General features: G+C 35.6%; 5 protein-coding genes and 1 non-coding gene across 8 annotated transcripts in view; all 6 read left to right on the forward strand.

Moving 5' to 3' along the window:
- Positions 1-1,805, forward strand: part of LOC111809690 (40S ribosomal protein S20-2-like) — an 8,965-nt gene extending 7,160 nt beyond the window's left edge. The window contains exons 2-5 of the mRNA XM_023696072.1: positions 229-289; positions 539-663; positions 1,150-1,263; positions 1,427-1,805. Coding sequence (XP_023551840.1) covers positions 552-663; positions 1,150-1,263; positions 1,427-1,569 — 369 coding nt within the window. The 5' untranslated portion in view covers positions 229-289; positions 539-551 and the 3' untranslated portion in view covers positions 1,570-1,805. The remainder of the gene's footprint in view (positions 1-228; positions 290-538; positions 664-1,149; positions 1,264-1,426) is intronic.
- Positions 1,806-2,285: 480 nt separating this feature from the next.
- LOC111810972 lies at positions 2,286-2,449 on the forward strand. The gene has a single exon (XR_002817487.1). It is a non-coding gene; the product is annotated as a U1 spliceosomal RNA (small nuclear RNA).
- Positions 2,450-6,289: 3,840 nt separating this feature from the next.
- On the forward strand, positions 6,290-7,292 carry LOC111810359 (protein EXORDIUM-like 3). Its single transcript, XM_023697068.1, has one exon. The coding sequence runs from the start codon at positions 6,327-6,329 to the stop codon at positions 7,290-7,292; it is 966 nt and encodes a 321-aa protein (XP_023552836.1). The 5' UTR covers positions 6,290-6,326.
- Positions 7,293-8,797: 1,505 nt separating this feature from the next.
- LOC111809685 (NADPH-dependent aldehyde reductase 1, chloroplastic-like) lies at positions 8,798-10,314 on the forward strand. The gene is made up of 4 exons (XM_023696064.1): positions 8,798-9,099; positions 9,173-9,549; positions 9,720-10,078; positions 10,155-10,314. The coding sequence occupies exons 1-4, from the start codon at positions 8,836-8,838 to the stop codon at positions 10,175-10,177; spliced, it is 1,023 nt and encodes a 340-aa protein (XP_023551832.1). The 5' UTR covers positions 8,798-8,835; the 3' UTR covers positions 10,178-10,314.
- Positions 10,315-10,523: 209 nt separating this feature from the next.
- Positions 10,524-14,250, forward strand: LOC111809687 (UMP-CMP kinase-like). Of its 3 annotated transcripts, none has more exons than XM_023696067.1 (9): positions 10,524-10,912; positions 11,274-11,327; positions 11,542-11,593; positions 12,425-12,542; positions 12,632-12,788; positions 13,511-13,591; positions 13,657-13,764; positions 13,884-13,955; positions 14,038-14,250. In XM_023696067.1, exons 1-9 carry the CDS (start codon positions 10,850-10,852, stop codon positions 14,053-14,055), a joined length of 723 nt encoding a protein of 240 aa, XP_023551835.1. In that variant the 5' UTR covers positions 10,524-10,849; the 3' UTR covers positions 14,056-14,250. The 3 variants fall into 3 exon arrangements, with proteins under 3 accessions (XP_023551835.1, XP_023551836.1, XP_023551837.1); XM_023696068.1 differs by having other exon boundaries at positions 14,041-14,250; XM_023696069.1 differs by having other exon boundaries at positions 14,044-14,250.
- Positions 14,251-16,360: 2,110 nt separating this feature from the next.
- Positions 16,361-17,345, forward strand: LOC111809689 (21 kDa protein-like). Its single transcript, XM_023696071.1, has one exon. It carries the CDS (start codon positions 16,430-16,432, stop codon positions 17,018-17,020), a length of 591 nt encoding a protein of 196 aa, XP_023551839.1. The 5' UTR covers positions 16,361-16,429; the 3' UTR covers positions 17,021-17,345.
- The last annotated feature ends 1,646 nt before the right edge of the window (positions 17,346-18,991 follow it).

Consider the following 18,991-nt stretch of genomic DNA (forward strand, 5'->3'; position numbering starts at 1 on the left):
AAAAAAAAAAAAAAAAAAAAAAAAAAAAAAAAAAAAAAAAAAAAAAAAAAAAAAAAAAAAAAAAAAAAAAAAAAGCCCAAAACAAAACAAAAAGGGCCCGAGTTTAGTGGGCCTCAAATACCGAACGATAGACCCGACCGCACCAGCCCATTTTAAGAAAAACCCTAATTGTAAACATCATCGCCACAGAATCATATAAATTGCAATGGCGGCACTCTCGCTCCATTTCTTCGGAGAGAGGCTGCTGGAAACTCAATCGTAGAGATTTGCTGCTCAACCGCCGTCCCAGGTTTCTCTTTTGAATTTTGCAGTTTTGTTTTTTGTTGTTATCTACATTGCTTATTGTTTATTGTATTGTATAGTTATTAAGACCATAACTTTTGCTTCATTATGATGAGAATTCTTAATGTGTACAAGTTATAAAACTAGGTTATCTATTTCACCTCCATTTTTGTTTTTGACTCCTGTGGTTGAATTATTTTTGCCAATATTCAAAACATTGTTGTGTTCGTTCAACATATTTGTTTTGGACATTCAGGATTACCGGAAGTATGGCGTACGCAGCAATGAAACCGACTAAGGCAGGCTTAGAAGATACGCAAGAGCAAATTCATAAGATCAGGATTACGCTCTCCTCCAAAAATGTTAAGAATCTCGAAAAAGGTATATATATATATATATATATATATTTTTTTTTTGTGTACTTTGGATTAGTTTTGTTTTTTTGTTTTTTTTGTTTTTTTTAAATTGTAATTAAGTTAATATGGCACTCAAATGGGATTGCATCTTTGATTCTGTAGTTATCTGTTAACTTTGATGTGAAGTAAGTCGGATGTTACTTGGTAATTTTTTTTTGCAATGATCTGATTATTAGTTATAAGCGTGAACAAATTGTAGAGAGATATTATTGTTGGATAGAATGGATGTAGGATCCCTATTACTTGTTGACTGCCGAACATTATCCTGGAACTGTCAAATAACTTCTTAGGATTGCAGTCTGTTTTCGCCTGATGTTGTTGCAATTTTAAGTCCTCACTTTATGGACTTAAAAGTGCGTAGTTGGCCTATCGTGTAGTTGAGTTTTTCTTTTTCATAGTTGTTCCAATCGGCGCCTTTGGAAATTCGTTTGACATCATTTTGAATCAATAGTTTGTGCCGACTTGGTTCGTGGTGCCAAGGACAAGAGGTTGAGGGTCAAAGGACCAGTAAGAATGCCCACTAAGGTTCTACACATTACAACCAGAAAATCTCCATGCGGTGAAGGTACTTTGTTTTCCATATACCTATGATTTTCCGAACTAATCCAATGTGATATATCCATTCTAAAAATCATTGATACCTTAAATCCGAGTGTGTTGTTGATTTCATCGTTAAATTCATCCCAATTCTTATTGTAATAATTCCTTCACTTGTTTTTTCATTGCAGGTACCAACACCTGGGACAGATTTGAGCTACGCGTCCACAAGCGAGTTATTGACCTTTTCAGCTCTGCTGATGTAGTGAAGCAGATTACCTCTATCACCATTGAACCTGGTGTGGAGGTTGAGGTCACCATTGCCGATCAATGAATGCACTCTTTTCATGTTTTGCCTATTTTTAGTCTCATTAGACAGTTGTTACTTTTTGAGTCTGGATCATACCTGTGAGGGTTTGTGGCGTTTTAAATGCAATAGTTGTTCCCATTATATGTTGAAGCTAACGACATTGAGAGTTTTCTATTCCTGCCAAAAAATTTCTTGCGTTAGAACTATGTTAATTACATTATCTATGCAGATTCTGTATCAACAGCTGTCATTTGTCCTAATTGAGATTTTAAATACGCAGTGCTTTAAATCCAGACATCACGATTCTTTCAATTGTAAATCACACGAGCATTTTTTTTTTTCTTCTCGGGGTAACTTAAGCTTCAACAATTTTAGTCGTTTCTGCTGTGGTAGTGATTTTGTAGTAGGGTTAAGTGATTAGTAGTCTACACTTAAAATATAAAAAATAAGGAAATTTACATTTTAATTGAAGCATAAAAATAATCAAATTTACAGTTCAATTAAAATATAAAAAATAAGTAAATTTACACTTCAATTAAAATATAAAAGGTAAGTTAATTTACACTTTCAAACTCCTTTCCGAGTAGGGCTTCAGCTCTCTCTAACAGGGACCTCTTTTAGAGTTGAATTAGTGAAAGTTTTCCAAAAGCAAAATATTTTATTTTCGTCCCACATCGGACAGGACGGAAGATGAGATGGACAGACTGTGTATAAAAGGAAACGGAGTAGCCACTGCTTCCTCACTTACCTGGACGGGGTGTATGAGCGATCAAGAAGGCTCATTGCCTGGGTTGGTGACCTCCATTGCACATTGGGGAGGGGTGCCCGCCTAAGGTCTGCTCAAAGTAGCAGAGCCTACGTCATAATTTGTGGCAGTGGGGGCCTGCGTTCGCGCGGCCCCTGCCCAGTCCATAGTTCAAGTAAGCATTTCCTTCCATCGATTTAATTTACTTAAGATTAGATAAATTTCTATTGGTTACAGTATTATTTTACTGTGTATTTTTCTGTAACTACGGCGAGAACAAAATTGCATTTGGTTCTAAATTTAATCACAGAGTTAGTTAATGGCGCACATAGTTGAAGAAATGAGCCCCACTAGACTCTCATTGGAGAGCCAATCCCCGTGTGACAGTTCATCCGGGAGCCTCCCTCTTATGAAAAACTAAGCTTCTAGTTTCTCTAATTAGTAATTATTACAGTGTGTTCATCTGTAAATCTGTACGCACATTTTGGCGATAGCAATAAATTTTACCGATCACCAATTATTTTTGTTCGTTAAGATTCGTCATCTCGCTTTCACATTGGTAGGCAAGATTTTAAATCTCTTCCGGTAGATCAAAAGTATAAATCTCAAATATATTATTTTAAAAAAATATAATTCGTTTAATTACTCTCATCGACCCAAAAGTTATTATACATCATATGGGCCTCTTAATGGGCCTGAATATTGGCCATATACTGCCAAACGCAACATTTGGGCCGCCGGCCCGCTACTCTGCCGTTAAATGGGAAATTGCCCGTACCTAACTGATCTTCAATTTAGCTAAGTTTACGTTCTCCATTTTTTTAGTACATATATTGTATGCCAAGCCGTTATGATATTAGATAAACACGAATATATATACCGCATCAGTACTCCATTAATGAAAGTTTAGGAATGTAATAAAAGTTTCTAGAAGATTAAACTATCCTTAAAAAATATAAACTATAGTCTAAAAGTAATTCGTTTATATCTTTAAAATTAGTTGTTATTTCAAGGAATATATTTAGATTTGAAGCCCATTTGAATGAGGAAATGTGAGCATATAATCATATCAAATAATTAAACTGTATAATTAATCCCTCAGAGAGATTGTAATTTGTAATCATTCACATCACAAACATTAATCAAATCTACTTTTTCTTTTAGTTCAATCAAAATTCAAAATCATCATTTTTTACGTCTTTTTCTTTTTTGGGGTAAATATTAATTTTCAGATAACTTTTAGCTGATTGTGGGAAACTTTGCCTTTTACTGCTGTTCATAAAAAAAAATCACTTGTGGTAAGTATTTACCGTAAAAAGTTGAAAACCAATTTGGATGTGGGTTAAATTATTTTAGTGGAGAGAGAGAGAACTTATCTATCATAAACTAAAGTATAATAATTTTGAAAAGCTATGAAGCTAATGTTCGGACTAAAATGGTAATTGAATCCAATTTCAAAGTAGGGCAAATAAAAAATGTAAGCGTTGTTAGACATAAAATTGAATATTTTATTAACGTATTTGATACTTTTTATAATTTAAAAAAAAAATATGTATATTGAACCTACAGTATGAGAGAAGGCGCGGAAAAAGATTTATCTCTGTTAGCTAAATTAGACGGGAAATGAAGATTACATTCCCTTGGGTACAAATTGCAATAAATATATAAAAATTTCAAAAGATAGGTCCTACCCATACCAACATTATTGATCTAAATGTAGGATCGTTATTTTTAAATGAAAAGATGGAGTGTAAAGAATGTGGAGTAAAACGAGAGATGTAATTTAGTTGGTTAAACGGTATGGGTCTAATTAATTACATTGGACTTTAATTTATTTTTGCATATAACTCAATTCAACTCATTTACTTGAATCCATTTTCAGCCTTACATTACCTTATATTAAAATACACATATTCAATTCAACTCCCATTCCTAAATATACTCCTCTTTTTATTATTGCTACTTTTATTAATCATACCCATTTCACTATTCATTCATCTTTGACCACCAAAAGAAAATGTCAAGTTTATTTATTTTTAATTATTTTCCATATTTACCAAATACATTAATATTTTTTTATTAATAAATATTTTGACCAATTAAAGTATATTTAAATTAAAATAAAAAATTTAAATGATAAACATATTATTAAAAAACTTAGGAAAAATGAAGGCAAAGGCATATATGTTATATAGTTAGTTGAGAAGAGGAGCGTGGAGCAGAGCAAATAGTAACGCACCACTTTTGTGATGACGCGTTTGAATCACGTTACCCTAAAGTGGGGTCCACTTGGAGGAGTGGAGTGGGCCCCAGTGAGTGTTCACAGTTTGTTCGTGTTTAGGGTCATCGCAGCTGGGGCCCACAAAGACGTCGCAATCAATCTGGGCTGTACAATGCCAACGCTATTTTCATCCATCATTACTCAGTGGCCGCGCAATTTACTCCTTTGATTATTATTTCAATCTCACCAATATTCCTCTAAATACATTAATATATAATTCATTCATTATCAATAATTAATCAAGATTAACCGTCTTAATTAAAGCAAAAAAAAAAAAATTTATGACTTGTTTAAATTAATTTTTATTATTTTAGTTAAAAAAAATCGGTACATTGACCAATAGTCAAACATGCCCCCGGCAGAATATTCTCCGTGGGGCCAGAGATGAAACGGACGGTCCAGATTTCAGATAACATAAAACATCTTCAACTTTGATGGACCTAACACTACGGATGTCCGTTTCTGAGCAAACCCCTCTGTTCTTCTTTTTCCACGTCATCCATTTGCTTTTTTTGTAATAAATTTAAAAAATTACAGGTTCGAGAATGCCCTCGTTTTAAGGACTGCCACCGGAATTTAGGACACCGCGAGGCGGTCCCACACCCCTTTTTTTTAATTTAATTTATCGTATTTTTTTTGGGTTGTTTCCATAATTTATAGTAGACATCAATGTTACGGTGGCAAAAATAGTCGATTATATATATATAATTTAATAATCATTAAATCATATTTAATAATATTAATACCTATTCAATAAAATATTGAAGTATGACTACTCAAATATTAAATACATGTTTCTAATAATAAATAAATATATAAACAAAGCTTCCACGTGGGAGAAAAAAAAGTACACGTCGGATGAAGGAGATTCCAATTAAACTGGTTCAAATCATTATGCATACACGTCATGCGTAGATAACATTGTTAATTACACGTCATTATTCAATTATTAATGTACTTTTTACTCCAATTTTTTCATTAAAAAAAACGTTCACTGAAATCCCAACTAATTCTCAACTGCAAAAACGAATATTTATTGAAGTGAATCAGATTTAATGATATTTTCCATTATTAGTTTTAAATAACCAAAATAATTGTTATGAGTATCATAATTAGTATGTTAATATTAGTTAAATTAAAGTGGAAATAAGAAAAGGACATTCATAGATATAGCAGTTTAAGAAAAAAAATTAATAAATGACGTGGTAAATATTAGAAATAGTGAGTAGCACGTTTAATAATCAATTATTAACTATAATTTATTGTCATGAAATATAAATCACTGAAAAAAATAATTTAGCACCTATCAAATTATTGTTAATAACTACCATACTATCTCTATATGATTAATCTATTAAATAATTTAATTACCATATCTTGACTTTTATATTAATTTAGATATTATGTTTCTTAAAATGTGACAATTATAGATTTTATTAATCAAATGAGAGACGCGATAGCAAAATAACGAAATGTCGAAAATACCCATGTGGACTGGACCGGACCGGACCGGATCCATTTTCCTGCGATGCGTAGGCCCCACTTTTGCTCTTCCCTTCGCTTCCTCAAAAGAATCTAACTGTCCTCCATTACCTCGCCGATCAATGCCTTGTTTTTCCTTTTCCTTTTATTTTTAAAATAATAATAATTAATAAAATCCATTAAAATTTTGAATTTTTGAAATATATTCCCTTCTCTTATAAATAGGTGTGGAGCTCACACGCTTGTCATTTTGTAGCCTTTCTCAACCCCCAAATGGAACCTTCACTAGTTCCGCCCACCGCTATCTCTGTCCTGCTACTCCTCCTCCTCCTCACTCCGGCCGCTGCCTGGCGCCCTTGGCCTCATCTCGCCCAATCCAACGCCTCCGATGACGCCCTCGTCGCCGACTCCAAGAAATACGAGGGTTCGTCGGAGTTCGTTCACTTGAAGTACCACATGGGCCCAGTTCTCACCGCTAATATAACCGTCCACATTATCTGGTACGGCACGTGGCAGAGGAATCAGAAGAAGATCATCCGCGAGTTCATCAACTCCGTTTCCGCTCCCCATTCCAAATCCCCGTCTGTCTCTGGCTGGTGGCGGACTGTTCAGCTCTACACTGACCAGACCGAAGCCAACATTTCGAGCACGGTTCGGCTCGGCGAAGAGAAGAATGACCGGTTTTACTCCCACGGAAAATCGCTGACCCGGATGTCCATTCAGTCGGTGATTAAAAGTGCCGTCACGGCGAAATCTCGGCCCCTGCCGATTAATGCCCGGAACGGACTCTACCTTTTACTCACCTCCGATGACGTTTATGTCGAGAATTTCTGTGGGCAGGTTTGTGGGTTTCATTACTTCACGTTCCCTTCAATTGTAGGTTATACACTGCCCTACGCTTGGATTGGGAACTCGGAGAAGCTTTGTCCCGGTGTTTGTGCTTACCCATTCGCGGTGCCGAGTTACATTCCGGGGCTGAAGCCGATGAAATCGCCGAACGGCGATGTTGGAGTGGATGGAATGATCAGCGTGATAGCTCATGAAGTGGCGGAGTTGGCATCGAACCCACTCGTGAACGCATGGTACGCAGGCGGAGACCCGATAGCGCCGGTGGAGATTGCCGATCTCTGCGAAGGGATTTACGGGACCGGAGGAGGAGGGTCATACACGGGCCAGTTGATGGACGGTCATNTCGTTCCAAATCCCGATTTTACGTGTGGACTACCCCAAAGTTCATAATTTTATACAATAATTTCATTAATTTGATATCGACCATTGATTTTTTTAACCTCAGCATTTTATTGATTTTTTTGTTTTGTTTTATCGTCTTTAATTTGGGACGGGGGGGTATATTTTTGGAGTGGGCTTTTGGGCTTCTGGGGGTTGTGGGCCTTGTGGGCCTTGTGAGGTCTGGCTGTTAATCAGTAACTTAGTAGTTAAAAGGCAGTTAATGACGTGTTAATAAGAAGATTTCCCTAATACTAATTTCGTATTTATGAAGCTTGAGAAAACAACGAACAAATAGAACCACTTTTCCCCCATTAAATTATTATTTTCAATATATTTAATGGAATTTGTTACATGCATTTATGTAACTATATGCATTATTTTTATTCATGAATTGTTACATTAGATGTAAATCTTTTTCAAATAATTGTTGCATTTTAATTTTAGTTGTAGCAGTTAGATCGTCCAACAGTGATCCTTTAATATGAATAGTAAAAAATGTCCACACAAATATATATGTTGATGTCAAACAAAAACTTGTAATTTATTACGAGATTTTAGTTGAAAAAAGAACGAAAAATTCTTTATAAAAGCTTGGAAAAACCAAATCCAACCAACATTGTTTATTATTATTATTTTGAAAATGTTTATTATTTTGAAAATGGAAGTTTGAGTGAAAATATCTCAAATTTAGTAAGGAAATNGGGGGGGGGGGGGGGATTAAAAGTAAAAGTAAAAAAAATAAAGTAAAGGTGGTGGAATGATTGAGGGCAATTGTGGTGCGAGTAAAAAGTGAGATAAAGGTCACAATCAAACAACTAGAGAGAACAGATGAGACATTAGTGTAACGACAATTTATTTACTTTTTTTTTTTTTACTGTTTGTGCATGCATACTTGAAATAGTTCAAAAGAGAAAAAAAAACATATTTACCATAATTAATAAATATTCTTTAGTTGGAATTCCAATAATAATAATAATTAAAAAAAAAATTCTTTACCATGGTTAATAATAATGACAAGTAGCTCAATGAAATTCAAATTAATGTACAAAAATATAAAATTCAAACTGTCAAATTTCTGTTTTCTTTGAATTTTTTGTGTGTTTATTGGGATTTGAGCCTTTTTTTATTTTCTGATGTTACCTCTGCTCACACGCTTCTTTTTCCCCAACAAAAGCTGCCCCACATTTCTGTTTTTTGTTTCTATATTTTCTTCTGTATTTATTTATTACCCTAATTTCAAAAAATAAATTTTAATAATTATAATGATTATTTTTACAATGGGGGATTAAATACTTAAATACTTAGATAAATTACATCTCATTAAAATTTCACATAATTTTATTTTTAATTTCTAGAGATTTGGTGCCAATCGAAATATATGCGTAGGAGGATGACACGGAACGCCAGAGGGTGCGTAAGACTCGACCTACGTGTCAGCCGCAAGAGATGGTGATGACACGTTGACACTCGGCAATCACCCCATTTTCCACGTATATATTCCTCTCTAATTTCCACGTATATAAAAACCCCCTGTATCTCTAAATCAATCAACATGCTTTCTCGGCTCTGTTCCTACTCCATTGGAGCTTCTTCTTCTGGTTTCTTCTTCGGTGGTTGTCGCAGTGCTGAGTTTAGAAATAGTTTCATTCCGCGCAGTTGGGCCATCGGCGGTGTTGGGTTAGTGACAAACATGGCATCTGAAGGCCGCCGACAGTTTCCTCCACAGAAGCAACAAGCTCAGCCTGGCAAAGAGCACGTCATGGACCCAACTCCACAGTTTACCAGCCCAGATTACAGGCCTGCCAATAAGCTTCAGGCACCTTTCTTTTCAATCTAATTTCATCTTTAACTCTCTGTTTCGTCTTCAGTTTTGAGGTTTATGGGTGCAGGGGAAAGTGGCGCTGGTGGCGGGCGGAGACTCCGGAATTGGTCGGGCTGTGTGTTACTGTTTTGCTTTGGAGGGCGCAACTGTGGCCTTCACGTACGTCAAGGCCCAGGAGGACAAAGACGCCAACGACACTCTTGAAATGATTAAGAACGCCAAACACGACTCTGCCAAGAACCCGTTGGCTATAGCGGCTGACTTGGGGTATGACGAAAATTGCAAGAGGGTGGTTGATGAGGTGGCCAATGCCTACGGTCGGATTGACATTTTGGTTAACAACGCTGCCGAGCAGTATAAGGCGAGCTCCGTTGAAGATATCGACGAGGAGAGGCTCGAAAGAGTGTTTCGAACCAATATCTTCTCCTACTTCTTGACCACCAGGTAGGTAGTAAAGAATACCACGTTTGCTAATTTAGGGGAATAATCATGAGATTATAAATAAGTAATACATCTTCATTAGTATCGTATTTAAATTTAATAATATCATACAATTACAGAGAGTAAGTGTAAAATCGTATGGTCTCTGAGATTTTTTGTTTTGAGTTTAATAGGCATGCATTGAAGCACATGAAGGAAGGGAGCTCCATAATCAACACGACCTCGGTGAACGCCTACAAAGGAAACGCGAAGCTGCTCGATTACACGGCCACCAAGGGGGCAATTGTGGCGTTCACAAGAGGCCTGGCGCTGCAGCTGGCCACCAAAGGGATAAGGGTCAACGGCGTGGCGCCAGGGCCAATATGGACTCCATTGATTCCGGCCTCCTTCGACGAGGAAGAGACTGCTAATTTCGGGTCTCAGGTGCCCATGAAGCGAGCCGGGCAGCCCATTGAAGTGGCTCCCTCATACGTCTTCCTTGCCTGTAACGCTGATTCCTCTTACATAACCGGCCAAGTCATCCACCCCAATGGTAAGCTATTATATATTTATAATTATTTATTTATTTATTTCGTATTTATTTATTTGTGTCTTTTTGTTTTGTTCAGGTGGGACTATAGTGAATGCTTGAGGAGGTGGAGGAGTTCGAGCTCTGGAGAACGTCATAGTTGTATGGAATTTTGTTAGGGAACTTGCAAGGAAAATCCAAATAATGTAAAATATTCCTACTTCCAATAAAAGTTTTTCCTTGCAAAAAAAAAAAAAAAACATAAAATAATATGTGATTATAAATATTATTGTGGTGTAGTTAATTAATAATAATAATTTTTTATGATGGAATATATTTTAAAATTTTAAACTTCCAAGCTTAAGGCCAAGAAAATAATTGCGTATCAAAAAAAAAAAAAAAAAAACTGAATTATTATCACTTTAAAATTATGATTAAAACGAAATTTATTTTAGGGCTCATACGGTGAGGAAATAAAAAATAACATAATCGTAGACTTCCATTGGTGAAATCGAAGTCCCTTTGAAGCTGGTCCGCCCCTTGCGCGAGGTCTCAACGTGGATCCCACTCCATGCCCGGTTTCATGGCGTTCCTGTCCGGCCCATTTATGATCAATCTCCGGAGGTGACCTTGACAGCAGCTTGTAGCTACGTGGGTAGCATTGGTTTTGAGCCCAACTCAACTACGCACTCTAGGTGTTCGACCAAATGTCTCACTGAAAATTTTTAATCCCATGAACCATTCGATCTTTCTCAACTAGAATACAGCTTCTGGAAGAGAGCCGAAGATCAAAAGATGTGGAGACGAGTTGCTTCAGTCTCTCATTTGACGTTCGCCCACAAGTCCACTGTCAATAAGGTAAGTAATTACGTCTACTCTGATATCTCGAGCTAGCTAGCAATGAGCGGCTGCGGCCAATGTGTTGATTGCTCTTCACTTTCTTCTGGGAGCAACTTATTTCATTGGCGTGTTTGGGTTTTGATTAGAAGAATAATGCGTACTCTGTACCCTTAAAATGGGTATCTCTTACAACCATAAGCATTTCTCGTAGTTTATGAATATTTAGGGATTCCATTGTTCTCCATGCTCCATTTCTCTAGTTTTAAGAAATACGTCTCACTGAAGTTTGTGCTGTAAAATTGCTCCGTATAGAAACTGTGTTCCATGTTTTTTTGTCTTATAACCAGTTTTACCTCTTTTATTGCTGTTACCATTGCAGAATGCGTGTACGTTCAAGTGTTGGGAAGCATTTACCACTGAAGTACCCAGAAAGGTAATATGATTTTGCCTAGCCTCACTATTGTCTCCGGATTCTTCATATCATGCCACAGTTCCTCTCTTAATCACATGGAAAATACCTTAGTGCTCACGCGTTGAAGCATTTGCTCCCACATTGAAAAGATTTATATGCACGTCTGTTGTTTATTTACGTCATTCTGTCTACATGTTTGGAGTAATTTTTTGGATTGTTTTTTATTTGGGTGCAGGAAAAAACTACCCATCAAAGAGCTAAAACGCCATTCATAACTTTTGTATTAGGTAATGTTCACTGCTTTTTCCTCCTTTTCGAAGGATTCTTTATTTATATTTTGTGGTCAATTATACATAGTTCCGTCATAATCTAGAAGGTGACTAGGAAGCCAAGGGTGAACATAAGTTCATCTATTTTGGAGTTCTTTTCCTCCAAGGCTTATGGCTCAAAGCATTTAAAAGTCAGGTTCATAGCTCTAGCAATGACATATGAACCTTGCTTAGTCAGCTTCAAAATCGCCATGTTTGTTTCTCAGTGGGGGTTCTTCAATATTCCAAGTACATGTATTGTTTTGTTTTAATATGAAGCTGGATGAGGAACTGAACGAAACGGGGGTGTAATGTGTCTTAAGAGTTTATTAATTCATTGTCGTGGAGGTCCCTAGTTCAGCTTTAAACGTAGTAAACGTAGTCAAAAGTGACTTAAATGTCGAATAAAAAGTGTACATTGTTTGAGGGCTCCAGACAAGGCGTTGAGCCTCGATTAAGGGGAGGTCGTTCGAGGGGATGATTGTTGAGGACTATTAGGAGGGAGTCCTACATTGGCTAATTAAGGGAATCGTGAGTTTATAAGTAAGAAATACATCTTCATAGGTACGAGGCTTTTTGGGAAAACAAAAGACAAACTCATGCTCGAAGTGTACAGTATCATAAACATCAAATTCTCATGCCCACAATACTGGCTATACTGTATGTTAAACAATACGGAAATGTCAGGATCTGCATAAATAAAGGGTTCTTGTAAGGAAGAACAGAAGAAAGGATGTCCTCAATTTCAATGAGATGGCCTAGATGCTTATATATTTGGCCTGAATATACTAAAACTGGCAATGCTTTCAGGTGGCCCTGGAAGTGGCAAAGGTACACAATGTATGAAGATTGTTGAGAACTTCGGGTTCACACATTTGAGTGCTGGAGATCTATTAAGGAGGGAAATAGCTTCTAATAGTGCAGATGGGTAATTATGCTTCGTTTTCCATATTGAGAAAACTTCCATATCCATCTAACCTCTGACGATGTCTATTGATTGTGAATTTCTATTTTCAGCATCATGATTCTCAACACAATTAAGGAAGGAAAAATAGTTCCTTCGGAGTTGACGATCAAACTTATTCAAAAGGAAATGGAATCAAGTGACAATTATAAATTTCTCATTGATGGGTTCCCACGGAGTGAGGACAACAGGAAAGCATTCGAACAAATTGTAAGTTTCTTCTATACCATACTCTTTCTATTCAGTTCTTATTTCCTGCGGTGAAGATTTTTTTTTTAAGAAATCAACTCTAACGGCCCAAAGTCTATTGCTAGCTGATATTGTCTTCTTTGAGCTTTTCCTTTCGAGCTTCTTAAACGCGTTTGCTAGAGAGAGATTTCCGCCCAAGTCTATTGCTAGTTGATATTGTCTTCTTTGAGCTTTCCCTTTCGGGCTTCTTAAACGCGTTTGCTAGGGAGAGATTTCCACACCCATATAAAGAAGGCTTCGTTCTCCTCCCCAACCGATGTGAGATCTTACAATCCACTTCCTTCGGGGTCTAATGTCCTCGCTGCACTCGTTCCCTTTTTCAATCGATGTGGGACCTCTCAATCCATCTCCTTCGGGGCCTAGTGTCCTTGCTGGCACACTGTGTTCACCCTTTTTGGGGCTCAACTTCCTTTTTGGGGCACATCACCCATTTGTAATAACACAAGCCTACCGCCCGAAGATATTGTTTTCTTTGAACTTCCCCTTTCAGGCTTCTCCACACTTCTATTAAAGAATGCTTTGTTCTCCTCCCAGCTGATGTGGGATCTCACAAATACTGAGGTCTAACGATGGAAAATCACATATTCCACATTTTTGCAAGATTTTCCACATTTTTGCAATTTAACATATATGCTTGAGAGACCTGCTTGGTGTATAATACAGTTCTGTCATTCATGATGCAGTTTGGGGCAGAACCAGACATTGTACTCTTCTTTGACTGTCCAGAAGATGAGATGGTGAAGCGGGTGCTCAATCGTAACCAGGTAACTAATCATTCAGTGTCGAAATCTCTCTCACCGTTACCATCTCAAAATGACATATTTTGCAGGGAAGAGTCGATGACAACATTGACACAATCAAGAAAAGGCTGAAAGTTTTTACGTCCTTAAATCTTCCTGTAGTCAATCATTATCTGGAGAAGGGAAAGCTTTACAAGGTATTTTATTAAACTCCTTCTAGTGTTGGAGGCATGCTGCTATTATTACTTGCCTTGACCAGTTATTTGAGCTTATTGAATCCAAATTTATACCTTCGTTAACTGCGAAAATGTTGCAGATTAATGGAGTTGGAACAGTGGATGAAATATACAAACAAGTTCATCCAGTTTTTTCATCATTTAATTTTGAGGTATTTGGTTTCTGTTTTCCACACGTTGTTGANTTTTTTTTTTTTTTTTTTTTTTTTTTTGACGGGAATCAATTTTGTTCAGAAGCAGGTTAGAGTATGAAAGTGTTGCGTTTTTGATTAATCGGCTTACGTTATAAGTTACGTGGAGCATGATCCCTGTCTGTCCCTGGAGAGAGTTACCCTTCATTTCCGTTGAAGATCATTGTGAGTTCATTTCCCTTATTACAGCTTTGTTTTGTTTTTTTGTTTTTTTTATCACGTTCATGATTACTGTGAAAAATATTTAAAAATTGCAGACACAAAAGTTAAAATAAAATTTTATTAGACGTAAATAATTAGTTAATTTTTTTAATGCAAACTCATAATTCAAATGTTAATAAAAAAAAATAAAAAAAACCATTAGGATTAAAATAGTCCAACAAGCTTCATATATAAAAATAAAAAGACATTGTTTAGTTTAATAATTGTGAGAGAATCCAAGGCCTTAAGCTTTAACTACGAATTTATAATAGGGGAATCAAAGACCACCGCATGATGCAAAATCTTGGAAAACAAAATTTAATCCCAAATTGATGTGTAATTATTATAATAATTACACTTTAATTAATCACCTTATAGGCTTATAATTTAAGCAGGAAATGGAACCGACTTACTTTAAGAACACCCTGACTGTAGACTTGACGGCCCTGCCCCACCAATCTAGCACGTATTAACTGAAATTCAAACCCAATTTTACTTCAACCTCCAACTACAAACTTCCATTACATTATTTTCTTATAATTTAAAATTATGTAGGATATTCTTTTAAAAGAAAACTGAAATTTAGGTGTGAAAAATTAATAGTTGTAATGATATTTAAGGACACGTCACACAAGATTTTTTATTTATAAATAAATGAAAAAAAACAATTATTGAATGGGAGGGAGGGTCCAGACATTATTATTACGATTGCAACCTAACTATAGTACTATCCCCTTCCAAGCCTGCTTTCGATTTTTTTTTTTATTTATCATTTAACCTAAAGTTATTCAATTATTTTATTTACAAATAAAAGTAATCAAATATAGAAAGAGAAAAAAAAAAAAAACATGTGAATTAATTTGACTGATCTGCCCAATTAAAAAACACGAACTTAGAATATTCGAGAATAAAATGAATTAACTCAATTATAGCCGGAGATGGTGGATTAATAATATTTTATACAGTTAGAGAAAATTTTATACAGTTTTTTCAAGTATATTAATAATATTAATATAATATAATATAATATCATGTGAAAGCCGACAAAAGCATGAAGCTGCTAGTGAGCTGGTCTGTGTAATGTCGGCAGGAAAATGTTGGTCCCTCTGGTATATATTTTTCAAAAATATTTATGTACTTTCTTTATATATAAATATATTTTGGACAGAAAATCCTATTCCCATCTACCCATTTATTTTACTTTGACTTTCATCCCATTTTTTGAAATGCATTTTCAGATAAATCCCCTTTTATTTTCTATTTCTATTTCTTTTTAATGACCTCTAATTTCATATCCACTATGCCTTTCGTTATGTACAAATGAAAAATTGATATTTGTAATTAAGTTGACACATCAAAAGATTCTTCTTTTAATAATTTTTGTTTTGTAGCAAAAATAATAATAAAAAAAAAAATTATGATCTTGACTGTTTTGTTGCTTCCATTACAACAATAAGTCTCTATCTTTGTTCATGCAGTCCTAAATGCTCTGTTATTATAAACTCATTTTTAATTGTGTTTCATTGATTTAATTCATAAATTTATTTGATTTTTAACATTTAACCAAAGTAGGATTTTAATCCTTTAATTAGATATTCTAAATTATTTTAATTAAATAAAAATATAAACATGTGTATAAAGCATAGTTATTAGTTTTAGTACATAGTTGAGAAATGACTCTCAACAATCTAGGCGGTGGTGAACCATATAAATTAATGATTTTGTATTAAATGGAGATTGTGACTAAGAGAAAGATGATATAATTCAAAAATGTTTATTTTAGATCTTTTATGAAGAAAATATAAATTTATATAGTCATTGCATTATATTATATGAAGTTTTTAAATAAAATTTCCCGTACTTATTTTTATTTATTGATTAATTGGTTGGTTAGTAAGGTTCTGGAAATTAAAAAAAAAAAAAAAAAGTTGTAAAAATTTTATTTTTTATTTTTGAAATTTAGCGACATAAAAATTGTGAAAATAAATAAATAATATTTTTTAAAATTAGCATAATTTAAAGAACCAAACAATTATTTAATGATAAATTAAAAGAAAAAAAGTGTGAACATAAAAGAAGAGGGCAACGCGATTTCAAAACGTACAAATTACACGGATTGCCCTTGCGTTCAGACCTCCTCCCGTTCGCTATAAATACACGACCCCCAATTTTACGGTCGACAAACAAACCCTTTATCTCTTCTTCTTCCCCTTTGCGTTTCTGCAGATCTCGCAATGGCGAAATCCGCCTCCCTTCTCCTCCTCCTCTCCATTCTCACCATCGCCGCCGCCACCACCAGCGCCGCCCGTAACGGCGGAGCTTCCAATTTCATCAAATCGAAGTGCAGCGCCGCAACTTACCCTGACCTCTGCGTCCAATCCCTCTCAACCTTCGCTTCCACAATCCAACAAAACCCTCGCCAATTAGTCCAAACCGCCCTAGTCGTGAGCCTCTCACGCGCTCAATCCACCCGATCCTTCGTCTGGAAAATGACGAAGTTCAGTGGCTTGAAGAAGAGAGAGTATGCGGCCTTGAGGGACTGTATGGAGGAGGTCGGCGACACCGTGGATCGACTAAGCAAATCAGTCGAGGAACTGAAGCGCGTTAGCGGATCGAAGCAGAAGGACTTCCAATGGCACATGAGCAACGTGGAGACTTGGGTGAGCGCTGCCATGACCGACGAAAACACTTGCTCCGACGGATTTGCCGGCTCCGCGCTGAATGGAAGAATCAAATCTTCGATCAGAGCTCGCATCGTGGATGTTTCTCGAGTCATAAGCAATGCGTTGTCTCTGATTAACAAGTACGCTGAAAATGAAAGTTAGAGATGCGATTTCAGGTTCTTCGAATCCCTACACTGCTTCTGCATCTGAAGATGAATTAGATGAATCTGTCAAGAGTTTGATGTATATTAAGAGAGTTTTAGAGTGTTTTGAAGTGGTAAATGCAACCATAACGATGTAGTGCTTGCTCTGTTTTTGGGTATTTTCTGTGCAACTGTAATAGATAGTCTCGTTTCGGTTTTGTCTTAAACAGAAAAGTTTGAGCTAATTACTCTATATTTCTGGGGTTTTCCTTTTCCTTTTCTTTGTTATTATCATATATGGATGTGTATTCCTTGTCACAATAAAAAAAAAAAATGTAAGCATTGTGATGTGTGCCTAAGCCACTAAAGCACAGAAAGGCTTTGATTTTACACTTCTTTAATGCTTGTGTATATCTACAAAATCTTTGTGATTTTTTACCAAACTTCCTTTATAACTTCAACTTTACCAAAATTATACTATGATTACACTTCCCACTTTAACCAACATCCATAAGCTTAAAATCATCAAATAATACATTGTTTTATCTTAATACAAATATTTATATCTACCTAATATTTTGATTTATGCCATTTTTTTTAAATTTCTTTTTATGAACATTATTTTGAATTCTATCTTTGAAAAGGGAGGAACAAAATTAAATGTTGAAAAGGAGGACAGCAAAGTAGGGCCCTCTCCATTCCTTGATTGAAGGGCTGGACATATACAAAATAAAGAATAAAACAAAAATAAATTATTTAAAATAAAATGAAAAAAAAGTCCAAAGGGATAAACATGGAACAACACTGCATGTGAGTTTGAATTATGATATCACGAATCTATAGAAAGCTGTCTTTCATTTTTTTTTTTAATTACAATTAACGCTCATAATATCTCTATTTCTCTCGACTATTGTGAGTGTGACAAGTTTCATCATTTGTACCAAAATGATCCTTTAATATTACGTTATACTTTTTGGTAAATCATAATCTCCTTACTATATGCACTCGTAAGTAAGATACAAATTACTATTCTGATATGTCGATGCTTTGATCTCCATTTTCATAATGGTTGATATATATATTTGTCAATGTTGGGTTTTAGTTTGATAGAAAGCACAAACGTCACAACAAAAGCTTAAATTTGGTTGTTGAAAGGGTCTCATCCTTTAAGTAGAGTCGAAATAATCATTGGATTTGTTTCAACCTAAAAAGAGCAAATCCATGCTTCTTCAGCTGTAATAATAGTGTCCAACAGAGTAACATCTTCGACGTGCCCCACAAAACCAGTAAACCTTATACTTCAATGGAATTACGAGCATTTGCTCCTAATTTCACCACTCCCATGGTAAAAGAAGTATCAGAGTTCAACTTATATGAGTTGCTTTATGAGAGCTTCAAAATGATCAATGCTTAGCTTCCATCATCGGGCAAGCGAGAGGGTGGTTGAGCTAATAGCGATCTTGATTTCCTCTCTATTCAATATTTGAGTCTATATGTGAGATCTCACGTTAGTTAGAGAGGAAAATTAAGTATTCTTTACAAAGATGTGGAAACATCTCTCTAGTAGACACGTTTTAAAACCGTGAGGCTGATGGTAATACTAACGGACTAAAATAGACAATACATGCTAGCTGTGTACTTGGGCTGTTACAAATGATATCAGAGCTAGACAGCTAATGGTGTGCTAGCGAGAACGTTGGGCCCTAAATAGCTGGATTGTGAGATCCCACATTGGTTAGAGAGGGGAATGAAACATTCGTCATAAGAGTGTGAAAAATTCTCACTGATACACGTGTCTTAAAACCGTGAGGCTAACAGTGATACGTAATGAGCTAAAACAGACAATATCTGCTAGTAGTGGGTTTGAGCTGTTACAAATGGCATCAGAGTCAGATACCAAACGATGTGTCAGCGTCCGCCCCAAGGGAATGAACTGTAAGATCTCACGTTGATTGGAGAGGGGGACAAAACATTTCTCTCAAGAATGTGG

This window comes from Cucurbita pepo, chromosome LG14 (genome assembly GCF_002806865.2).
Source record: "Cucurbita pepo subsp. pepo cultivar mu-cu-16 chromosome LG14, ASM280686v2, whole genome shotgun sequence".
Classification (NCBI taxonomy): Eukaryota; Viridiplantae; Streptophyta; class Magnoliopsida; order Cucurbitales; family Cucurbitaceae; genus Cucurbita; species Cucurbita pepo.

Bases quoted from the DNA above. Each gene is read 5' to 3' on its own strand.
- LOC111809685 (XM_023696064.1), top strand. From the start codon at position 8,836: ATGCTTTCTCGGCTCTGTTCCTACTCCATTGGAGCTTCTTCTTCTGGT. The intron at 9,100-9,172 runs GCACCTTTCTTT...TTATGGGTGCAG, and splicing joins GGCCTGCCAATAAGCTTCAG to GGGAAAGTGGCGCTGGTGGC. The intron at 10,079-10,154 runs GTAAGCTATTAT...TGTTTTGTTCAG, and splicing joins CCAAGTCATCCACCCCAATG to GTGGGACTATAGTGAATGCT.
- LOC111809689 (XM_023696071.1), top strand. From the start codon at position 16,430: ATGGCGAAATCCGCCTCCCTTCTCCTCCTCCTCTCCATTCTCACCATC.
- LOC111809687 (XM_023696067.1), top strand. From the start codon at position 10,850: ATGTGGAGACGAGTTGCTTCAGTCTCTCATTTGACGTTCGCCCACAAG. The intron at 10,913-11,273 runs GTAAGTAATTAC...TTACCATTGCAG, and splicing joins ACAAGTCCACTGTCAATAAG to AATGCGTGTACGTTCAAGTG. The intron at 11,594-12,424 runs GTAATGTTCACT...CAATGCTTTCAG, and splicing joins ATTCATAACTTTTGTATTAG to GTGGCCCTGGAAGTGGCAAA.